The 12023-nt window shown below is 35.5% G+C and overlaps 1 protein-coding gene across 4 annotated transcripts in view; it reads left to right on the forward strand.

Annotated features, from left to right (window-relative positions):
* The window catches only part of EXOC2 (exocyst complex component 2), a 279430-nt gene that overhangs the window by 256722 nt on the left and 10685 nt on the right, over window positions 1-12023 (forward strand). For all 4 annotated transcript variants that reach the window (XM_049611300.1, XM_049611301.1, XM_049611299.1 and 1 more), the window contains 2 exons: window positions 3766-3821; window positions 5873-5995. In XM_049611300.1, coding sequence (XP_049467257.1) covers window positions 3766-3821; window positions 5873-5995 — 179 coding nt within the window. The remainder of the gene's footprint in view (window positions 1-3765; window positions 3822-5872; window positions 5996-12023) is intronic.

Here is a 12023-nt window from a genome sequence, read left to right on the forward strand (position 1 = left end):
GAACTGTGAGATCATGACCTGAGCCAAAATCAAGAGTTGGACACTAAACGGGCTGAGATCATGACCTAAGCTGAAGTTGGACACTCAACCAACTGAGCCAGAAAACTCAAAAGGCAGTTAAAACCAAGGGGTTAATCTATGTTTCATTTTTTAGAAACACATCTGAAGTCTCAGTATAGACCCCTGAGAGAGTAGGGTAGGTACTAGGTTGGCTAGTGTGTAGGGTGTGATACTGGTTTTGTTTCTCCTTAGGCTGATAACTGGCTATTGAGTGGAATAAAGAGAAAGGAATTGAAATTCTTAACTAGGAAGACCACAGAGATCTTATCTGTTTCATGTTTGTGAACCTTCAGACCTCAGTCTCTAGACACGGACGCTGTCTAGTCTCTAGGTCCAGTGCCCTTCCTCCACCCCTCCCAAATACTATTCTTTACCCTTTCAAGAACTTGACAAAAAGGAAATCACAAGTAAATGTTTCACAAATTAGTATAAAACAAAGATTTTGTTTTACAGTATAAAACCCTTTCATACTATGTATTTGCTACATACAACTTAAACACCTATATGAATACTAGTACATTAGGGTAAAACTTAACAGCTAAGCACTTTGGGGTCTTACACATACTGGGGATATACACATATTCTACTTGAAAGACCTAATGTGTCACTAAATCTGATGTGTGCCTATCAGAGTCCACCATGAAGTAGAATCTCAACAAATTGATGTTAAATGAATGAATGAGAACTTTTAGCCATTCCCTTAAAACTAACAACAATTTCAGCCCAATATGCAGTAAAAAAATACTTATCTCTGTATTTAACACAATGGGTAGCTTTTTAGAGAGAGACAATCATTTATTTTCATATTTTTAAAATTGTTAAGTTCTTAACACCAGCATATACATTGCTTTGGAAGGTTATAATAATATTTCACAAATCTCCTCCTCTAAGTTAGCATGTATTTTTCATATGCGTTCAATTTAATGTTATCTTTTTGAACCCTTACTGACCTGACATGTGGTTTGACCAGGAATTCTCTTTCTGTTCATCCCTAGGGACAGAAACTTTTTTCCTCCCTTTTCCTCCCAACATTACCACTTATTCCTTGAAGCAGTTGTTGTTTTATTTTTTGGTGGTGTGTGGGGGGGGTATTATTTCATTTTCTCTATTCAAAAAAAGTAAGTCTCCAAGAAATACAGGTTCTTGTTTTTGTTTTTGTTTTTTTTTTCTCAATTTGTTACGGTTGAGGCTGTGTGTTCCTTTTAGCATACTATCCTTGTGAAACCTGTGGTCAACCTAAAACAGGAAGCTTGATTTTGTTTTCATATTTTTTTTATTAACAGCAATATAGTTCTGATGGTGGAAAGTGTCCTGTGATTTTATTCTTATTATTCACAGCTTTGCCTTTAGAATTATATTGAGTAATTTAGATTTATGTCTTTTACAGGGTATTTTATTAGTAATGCTCCAGTCTGATGGGTTCTTGCCAGGAAATGTTTTTCCTATCAGGGTCAGAGTGGGAGTTGAGTTGATAGCATGTGACACTGGCTTGCTTTATTCTAAGTTTAATTTTCTGCTTTTTAGTCAGCATTCTGGCCCCACGTTTACATTGAAGAATTTTAGAAGTTAAAAATTGCCCTCACATTTCTAGTCATCATTGCTAGAACATTTCTAGCACCCAACCTCTTGACATTTGTTCATATAGTAGCATTGACAGGATCCTGGTTTTCACCAAGAGCAGAGACTGTTGAATTTCTTTTTTATTTTTAATTTTTTTTAATGTTTTTAGTATTTATTTTTGAGAGAGAGAGAGACAAAGTGCAAGCGAGGGAGGGGCAAAGAGATGGAGAGACACAGAAGACACAGAGACAACTGAGCCACCCAGGCGTCCTGAAACTGCTGAATTTCTTAAGTTCCTTATATCATCATTGGCCTAAGATTGTACTTCTATTTTTAGTAACTATATACATGGCATGTATGTGTGTGTCTATCTCTCTCTATCTATCTGTAGAAATACAGAGAGAGAGAGAGAGGGAGAGAGAGAGAGAGAGAGAGATACGAGCTAGTCTTTTACAGGGTTGCAACTTAAAAATTCTTGACCTGAGCACAGTGATTGTGAACTCAGGAACCAGAGAGCCCTTCCCTGCTTTCCGCCACTCACTTTGAAAGAACTATCCAGAGAGCAAGGAACAAGATGAGGCATACTGACTGAGGTGATCATAGTCATCAGAGACAGATGTCACACCCAGGTCTCCCTGTTGCTCTGACTGTAGCAGGTAAACAATCCAGGGGAACAACTCTGTGGTATGCCTTTCCTCTTAGAGGAAGAAAGCTTTTCTGGTCTTGAGCACAAGGTAGTTTATTTCACTTTCACTTATAATAGGTTCCTTGTATTTTCCTGGCTTACCTCCCAGATAAGACTTGTTTCCTTGCAATTAGTTGATTTCAACTAATTTCTGGATTATATTTGTTTACTCTTCAACAGATTTCTTAATTTTTCCACCAGAAAAATAGAATACGTGAACCTCTCCATATTCCAAAGTATATATAAATTGGCTCCTCAAAAGAAAAATAGTGTGCCTATTTAAAACTATAGCATATGACAGAATCAAAAACTAGTTATACATTTAGAATCTAAAACTGTCAATTCAGAAAGTTGGTTATAGTTCTTGGCTTTTAAATTCTCAACTTTTCTAAATCATCAGTAGCTTAGATGACATTATGGGAAAAGACTCTCCTTAACACTGTAACATTGTTACTGTTAACATCCATGATTTTACAATAGAGAATTTTCTCTGTTTTGGTATAAAAGGAATTCTCAATATTTGCAATTAATTCTAGAAGGCATTCTGAAATAATAGTCCACTCCAAGTAAAAATAATTTCTTTGGAATTAAAGTAAAGCAGCTTCTTGTTTTCACATTTTTTTTCTTGCAAAATAATGATAATTGAAAGTTCTTAATGAGCCCTGTGGGTACCTGGACCAGTCACATGCATTATCTCCTATAATCCTCACTACAAGCCTGCAAGATAGGTACTGTTCTTACACTTTTTAATGGGAGAGAAACCTGGGCTCCCAGTTTTCTTGCCGAAAGTCATAGCTTGTAGGTGACAAAACTGACTTCAGACTCCTGCACTATTAAATCTTGCACACACCTGCTATTGAGTGCCTACTTTTGAGTGAAGCAGTATTTGTTAATTCTTTACTGTCCTTAAATCTTGTATTTTGTCTAACCTTTAACTTGCTTTACAAAATCAGATTGTGATTTTTGTCAGACATTTCTCCCAGAAGTAATTTTTTAAGATCAAAATAGCCTACATAAGTTAACTTTTACCTTTGGAAGTAAAAGGTTACAATAGATATGTAGCTTCTATAAGCTTTAGTAAATATCTTCCTTTTGTCTTTTCTTTTTTGATCTGCTAATGTATGTGTGTACCAGGTAGGCAAGTGCGCACACACACACACACAAATGAAGAAACATGTATATAAAGAAACTGAAGGACAGTTTTAAATTCAGTTTTGAAGCAGACTGACCATCAGTTACAGAGAAACAATGAAAGAAAATGTTTAACTTTTTTTTTAACCTGAACGAAAATAGCCCTTATACCATTTGGTTCTCAAAGGAAGTAGACAGTGGTAGTGTTACTTTCTGTTTCTCCTTAGAAAACTCTAAGGCAGTAGTACAGTGCACAGTAATGCCGTCAAGGGAGGTGGGTAGCTTTTTTCCATTAAATGCCTTTTTTCCCTCCCTCTTCTTGATTTCAGGTGTCAGAAACTATTTAAAAGAAGCATTGGTGAATATAATTGCTGTGCACGCAGAGGTAAGCTGTCATTAGATGTTCTTAAGAAATATGGGTAACTGGAAAACAACACAAAGAGGCAAATTTGATGGTTTTTCTGGTAGTCTTTTTTCCCTTCAGAATATATCTTGGGTATAAATAAAAAACAACTCTAACACATGCACACACACGCATGTGCTTTTACTATGAGAGTTTTTTTTTTTCTGAAATTGTGTTTAAAACTAAATCCATTAATGTTCAAAAGGTAAGGAGAAGAGAGATTGTTTTTTCACCTTGGTTTGGAAGGAATGTTAAATCCCTTATCTTGCAAAATTCATTAACCTCTTTTTAACCAGAATACAAATAAGCTTTGGTGTCTTATTCACGTGGCAATGTATTCTTACATAGTGGCTGGGAATCCAGAAAACTAGACTTGTTAGATTGGCTGAAAGGGCAGGCTGAGGTTAGGAAGCAAGTGCATGGTTTCCTATCAGTGACTGACTTAGGTACATGTGGATGTTGATGCTTCTGGTTCATGCTAAAACTTGCCCTCACTTGAAGCATTATCATCTTAAGCTTTACATTAACATCCTTTGTTAACGTCCTTCTTAGAAGGACTCTTCTAAGGAACATCAAAAGAGGCACAGCTACCACCATTATCACCACTATGACTACCAATTCTATAATTTCACAATCCATTACTCACTGCTTTGCCAGTACTTTCAGAGTGGTTATGGCTCATACACAGATTGGTGACCAGATAAAATAAGGCCCACAAAGATGTTATCATTAGATAATTTCCACTGTTGCTTGAGTGCCTTTTAAGCTGCATGCATCTGATGTAGGTGTATTTAGTTTATACCACTGTCTTAATCAAAAAGTATCAGAGGTTGTCAAGATAAACTGGAAAACATGGATAATCAAGGCTAAAGCAAAAGAGTAACCAAAGGGAACAGAGAATGCTATCTTGTTCCTGAATTTGTCTCTAAGTTTGAAACAGCTAGAGCAGAAAGAGAAACGTAGTATGTTATGTTTTCATTTCTTAGTAAAGGAAAACATACACATTCTTCTATGGAAGTATTTTATATATGATTTAACTCCAGCAAGAATTTATCACATACATTTTTAATGATTTTATCATCAAAGATATACAAATGCTTTTTTGTTATGTTAGCTTCCAATAAAATTAGAGTATAAAATTAAATCATCAGTCAGTGAAAGCATTTCTGTGGTAGATGAACAGGTGGTAGTCAGAGGAATTGCAAAATATGTATGCCTTTTAGTGATGACAGTAATTCCTAAAGAGGCAGCTTTATTAATGTCCACTATAAGTAACCATGATTTGTATGAGGTTTTTCAAACCCCCTTCTAATTTATCTCAGTAACTGGAAGTAGAATTTCATTCATAATGTTTATTTACTATTTCTCACATGATCTTAACTTGACAAATTTATAAATCAGCATAGTAAAATGTTTCACCACATTTTCAAATATAATAGTTCTTATTCTGAAAATACCAAGATTCAAAGTTGAAAAATAATCTTTTTTGTCAAATGAAAGGAAATACATATGAAATTTGGCAAACAATAAAATTGGGGACTTTGTTGTCCAATATGCAGTAATGTGCCCAGTTGATACGGTGTTTGTTTGGATCTAAGAAGAGTCTGACTCCATATGTTTTTCTTTTAATTGTGGTAAAAAAACTGACACAATGTGTTTTTATTTTTATAATTTCATATTTCTAAATTTCTATAATTTTATTTCTATAATTTCTATAATATTTCCTTTTGTGAAAAGGGCAAGAGGAAGATGAAATCTTTGAAACTATTTTTAGTTTGTCAACATCAACAACACCTTTCAAAATTATATTTGCCTATATATTTTTAGAGGATTAGTTTTTGCCATTAATCACTTAGTACAATTGTATCTTCTGTCTGTATCTTCCTTTCATTCATAATTGTGATCCTTTAAAAATATGGCTTAGAAGGCCTGTGAGTTATTTTGTTTTGTGCATCTCTTTGTTTTTAACAAATTCAAGTCAGGAAATGTTCCTATAACACATCATTTGCTCTTACTTTAAACCCTTCCATCAGGTGTTCACTATTTCCAAAGAATTGGTACCTCGAGTTCTATCCAAGGTGGTGGAAGCAGTTTCTGAAGAGCTAAGTCGACTGATGCAGTGTGTTTCATCCTTCAGCAAAAATGGAGCATTACAGGTACCAAAATCATTCAGTTCCATGTTGAACTTTTATTTCATTTAAAACATATAAAATGTATTTGTAGTCATCATTCTTATATACAGACAGGTGTTTGTGAATCTACCAATTGGAGATCTACATCTTCTCTATTGCATAAGCCATACCATACCCATGCATTGTCTACAAATTTTAGAGTTTCTGTTTCTGTAGAGTAGAGCAAGATCTTAACAACTCTTATGAAATTTTCTGAATGCAGATTCCTTCTAAAGTTATGTGACTTTTTTTTTTTAGTTTGCAGCTGTCTTCACTACATCCAGTTTCACAGGAATTTTTAGCAACTTAACTTTTAATAAATCTTTTCAAACCATTCAATGCAGTTTTCATAGAAATGACAACAGTCTCTTCACACTCATAATCCATTGGTTTTATGTTGTAGTTATTTAAATTACATAGTTATAATAACAATTATAACTTCTATAGAAGTTATAGAAGTTAACCAAATACGTCTTGGTATGCATATAACCAAATTGACAATAGCAAAGGTGTTCATGCATAGGGAGAGTTACCTGCTACCTATGAACTGCAGTGATTTAGAGCATTGCAATTGCGCTTTTAAAGGGCACCTGTTGGGATGAGCACTGGGTGTTGTATGGAAACCAATTTGACAATAAATTTCATATTAAAAAATAAAAAAATAAAAATAAATAAGAAAATACAAAGGACTGGCAGTTTTGCTTCCAGTAGTGGCTGAGGAAGTTTCTGTCAACCAATTCCCTACAGATAATATAATCTTGAATAATGTTTAAGAATAAAAGGTGTAAAAACAAAAACCTGAAGATATTATAGAATGACCATTAGTGAGTGATTCTAGAAGAAATGGTACTTGGGGAATTTTTCACTTTTTACAAATTTTAGCCTACAGGCCAACAGATGCCTAAAACTTCACAAAACCTGCTATCTTTCTGGCTTGAAGAATAGGCTTCAGAGCAACCACAGTTACAGGAAAGTGAGGGTGGTATCCCAGAGAGCAGAAAACAAAAACCACAAATTTTGTATGTACACTGCCTAAATCACAGGTTGACCCCTGAACTACACATGCATGATTAAACTCTACTCCAACCAGCCCAGTTAGACTAGAAGAATTGAAGTAAGAATTGAAGTGCTTGCCCAAGAGCTGAGAGTTTTCATTTTGAGTCCAGATAAGTTAATTGCTTGCTAAAATGAATGAAACAAAGATCAGTCCCCTTCAGGGTCATGTAATAGAATCCAGAATCTCAAAAAAAAAAAAAAAAGAGAGAGAGAGAGGGAGAGAGAGAGGGAGCCAAACCATAAGAGACTCTTAAAAACAGAATAAACTGAGGGTTGATGGAGGGTGGGAGGGAGGGGAAAGTGGGTGATGGGCATTGAGGAGGGCACCTGTTGGGATGAACATTGGGTGTTGTATGGTAACCAATTTGACAATAAATTTCATATTAAAAAAAAAGAATCCAGAATCTCCAGTCACATTATTGACGGTGTCCAGGAAACAATCCAAATATACTTAAGGCACAAACAAGATAAAACAGGAAAATGTGACCCACTCTTAATAGAAAAGACAATCAACTGAGACCAATCTTGAGATAATGCAGTTGTTGGAATTCGAAGACAAGGACTTTAAAGCTGCCCTATTCAGTGATGTAAAGGTGACTATCCATACTCATAATGAATAGATAGATAGGAAATCTCAGCAGAAAAATAGAAACCCTAAAAAAGGAACTAAATGGAAATTCTGGAATGGAGAAATACAGAATATGATTTTTTTGAAGTCTTCTAGATGTGAATAACAGCAGAATAGACAAAAGAGAAAGTCAGTGAATTTGTAGATCAACAGAAATTACCAAATTTGAAGAACAGAGAAAAGAATCATTGGAAAAAAATGAATGCAACTTCAGAGACCGCTGGGACAATGTCAAAAGGTCTAGCATACATGTAATTCAATTTCCAGAAGAGTCAGAAATGGTTAATCAGTACATGAAAGGATGGTCAACATCATTGGTTATCAGAGAAATGAAAATTAACACTATAATAATATACCATTACATATCCACCATGATGAAGAAAATTAAAGACTTAAAAATAGCAAGTGTTGGCAAGACTGAAGAGAAATTAGAGATCGTACGAATTGTTGGGACGGTAAAATAGTACAGTGACAAGAAAAGCTCTTTCTTATAGCACTACTAGGAATTTATCCAGAGGATACAGGAGTGCTGATTCATAGGGGCACACGTACCCCAATGTTTTATAGCAGCGCTATCAACAATAGCCAAATTATGGAAAGAGCCCAAATGTCCATCAACTGATGAATGGATAAAGAAGATGTGGTTTATATATACAATGGAATACTACTTGGCAATGAGAAGGAATGAAATCTTGCCATTTGCAGTGATGTGGATGGAACTGGAGGGCATTATGTAATTGAAATAAATTAGAGAAAGACAGATACCATATGTTTTCACTCGTATGTGGAATTTTAGAAACTTAACAGAAGACCATGGGGGAAGGGAAGGGGATAAAATAGTTACAAACAGAGAGGGAGGGAGGCAAACCATAAGAGACTCTCAAATACAGAGAACAAACTGAGGGTTGGTGGTGGGGGGCACAGGAGAAGGAGAAAATGGGTGATGGGCTTTGAGGAGGGCACTTGTTGGGATAAGCACTGACGGTGTTGTATGTAAGCAATGAATCATGGGAATCTACTCCCGAAACCAAGAGCACACTGTATACACTGTATGTTAACTAACTTGGCAATAAATTATATTTAGAAAATAAACAAATATACATATGTATATCTATACATATGTATACATTTATATACATATATATAGATGTACATAGAAAAGAAAACCTCTTGCTTTAAAAAAAAAAAAAACTAACCAAGAGAGCTGAAAACATAATAGCCAAAAGCTGGAAACAGCCCAGGTATTCATCAATAGAATAAGCAAACTGTGATATGTTCATAAAACCAAATGCTATTCAGCATTAAAGAGGACAGAATTACTGGTACCACCTGGATAAATCTCGGGAGCATTCAGCTGAGTGAAGGAAGCCTTACACAAAAGCTCATATACTGTATGGGGTTCATTCACATGAAATTCTCAAATAGATAAAACTATCTATGGTGGAAAAAGTCTCAGGATAGTGCTTTCCTCTGGGTGGTTGAGATTAACTAGGGAAGGGCCTGTTGGCTAAATTCTCTCAAAACTAGCAGGGAAGGGTTAGGAAGAGGTACCAGATTTAGCTAGAGAACTTTTTTGATAAATACATGTCCAGGAGACTGCTGACCACCATGACTGTTCCAACTTCTAATATTCTAATACATCCTAGGAATTAGGCAGTCATTTCTATATTGGAAAAATTCAAGTGAGTCTAAACCCCCCATTTCCCCCTCTCCCATTGGGAATCCCTGTGTTAGACTGTTTTTCTATTAAGCAGATAATTCAGAAGGACTACAAGTTAACCTGTAATAATCACTTACATAAAGGGCCCATACCTCAATCTTCAGAACCTTCCTGAGAGCCAGTTTAAAGAGGAATGGGATGACAGTTTGGTAATTTTAGCTGATATTTTAACATGACATTTTCTGGTGTACAGTTCTATGTATATTTTATAAATAACCACAGCTTTTATAGTTCACATAATTCATAGATTAATTTAAAACACCTATCACTTTGAATACAATTTGGGCATGAAGATTAGTTTTAAAGTGATTTAATCCTGCAATATTCAACTAAAAGTTCTACCTTATTTTTACTTTTTGATACTCTCTTTGTAGATCTGTTTCAATATATAGAGTATCAACAATAGAGACAAACTGTCATGTGCATGCTTTCTAGTTACAAACTATTTTCTAGGCTTCTAAAGCACTGAAAAACGAAACCAAACAACTGCTTTCCAAGCAGAAAAAGTTTTACTGAATATACTGTGTCTTATATAAATCAGCATTTATCCTGATTATTTACAAAATTTCTCTTACCATTGTTTTATGTTTTATGTACTCCTGGAGAATAAGGACTGTCTCTTTTACTTTTTTTTTTAATTTTTTTTTTTTTTCAGTTTATTTACAAGTTGGGGAGGAACAGAGAGAGGAAGAGGCAGAATCCCAAGCAGGCTTCACACTGTCAGTACAGAGCCTGACACAGGCAGGGCCCGAACTCACGAATCTTGAGATCTTGACCAAATCAAAAGTCCAATGCTTAACCAGCTGAGCCACCCAGGTGCCCCAGAGCTATCTCTTTTTAATAGTCTCCTGAACATTATACACACTGTGGATGCCTGAGTCAAAGGTAGAAGGTGTGTAATGTGGTTGTCATTCAGAGCCTCTTCAGGAGCTCTGAAAACAAGTGATCTGCATGTAAAGTCATTTCAAGATCGCAAAGAAGTTTAAGCTTTAGATTACCATGTTTTGTTTTGTTTTGTTTTCTTAAAAGTTTTATGCAAGATATGGGGCACCTGGGTGGCTCAGTCCGTTGAGCGTCTGACTTTAGCTCAGGCCATGATCTCACCGTTCGTGAGATCGAGCTCTGCGTTGGGCTCTGTGCTGACTGCTCAGAGCCTGGAGCCTGCTTCAGATTCTGTGTCTCCTTCCCTCTCTCTGCCTCTCCCCCACTCATGCTCTGTCTGTCTCTCCTTCAGAAATAAACAAACATTTTTAAAAATTTTTTTTAAGTTTTACGCAGATATAACTCATCTGCCACAAGGTAGATGAGTGTTGTGTTGTCTACAAGGTAAAAGTGCACACAGTTCAGTGATTTTTTTTTATTGTGTTCACAGAGTTGTACAGTCATCAACACACTCAACTTCAGAACATTGCACCCTAGAAGAAACCTTGAACCCATTAGCAGCTGCTTTCCACTGTCTTTCCAACCACCCTTCCCATCCACAGACAAGCAGCATTCTGGTTTCTTTCTCCGTGATTTTCTATCCCAATGAATTGCCTATTCAAAAAATTTCATACAAATGGAGTCACACAAATATGACTTTTGGTAACTGGCTGCCTTCATTTAGCATAATGTTTTCAAGGTGCACACATATTGCAGCATATACCAGTACATTTCTTTTGATGACTGGATAATATTCCATTGTATAAATATACCACATTTTCTTTATCTGCTCATCATTTGATGGACATTTGGGTTATTTTCTACTTTTCACATAAACATATTTATGTGTTTTATTTTCTCTTGGGTATATACATAGGAGGGAAATTGCTAGGTCATATGGATACCCTATGTTTGATCTTTTGATGAATTGCTTGAGTGTCTTAAAATTATTTTTTTAAGTTTATTAATTTATTTTGTGAGAGAGGGGAAGAGCGTGAGCAGGGGAGGACCATAGAGAGATCCTAAGCAGTCTCCTTGCTGTCAGTGCGGAGCCCAACATGTTTTCCCGAACCATGAAATCATGACCTGAGCCAAAATCAAGATTCAGAAGCTTAACTGACTGAAACACCCAGGTGCCCCTGCCAGACTGTTTTTAAACTGGCTGTTCCATTTTACTTTCCTAACAGCAATGCATTAAAGATTCCAATTTCTCCACATCCTAACCAATACTTGTTACTACCTTATGTTACTGATTATAGACATCTTAGTGTATGTCAAGGGTATCTCATTATGTGGGTTGTTTTTTTACTTTCTTGATGCTATAGTTCACCGCACATAAGTTTTTAATTTTAAGTTTAATTTATAAATTTTTCTTTTGTTGCTTTTACCTTTCAAAAAAGTTTTTAATTCCAGTTAAATACAGTGTTATATTAGTTTCAGGTGTACAGTATAGTGATTCACCAATTCCATACATCACCCAGTGCTTATCATGACATGTGCACTTCTTAATACCCATCACCTATTTAACCCATTGCCCACCTTCTCCCCACTGGCAATCATCAGTTCTCTATACTTGAGTCTGTTTTTTTTATTTCTCTCTCCCTCTTTCCTTTGCTTCTTTGTTTTGTTTCTTAAATTCCACATATGAGTAAAATTATATGGTATTTGTCTTTCTCCAACTGAATTTA

This window comes from Panthera uncia, assembly GCF_023721935.1.
Source record: "Panthera uncia isolate 11264 chromosome B2 unlocalized genomic scaffold, Puncia_PCG_1.0 HiC_scaffold_25, whole genome shotgun sequence".
In the NCBI taxonomy this organism is placed as follows: Eukaryota; Metazoa; Chordata; class Mammalia; order Carnivora; family Felidae; genus Panthera; species Panthera uncia.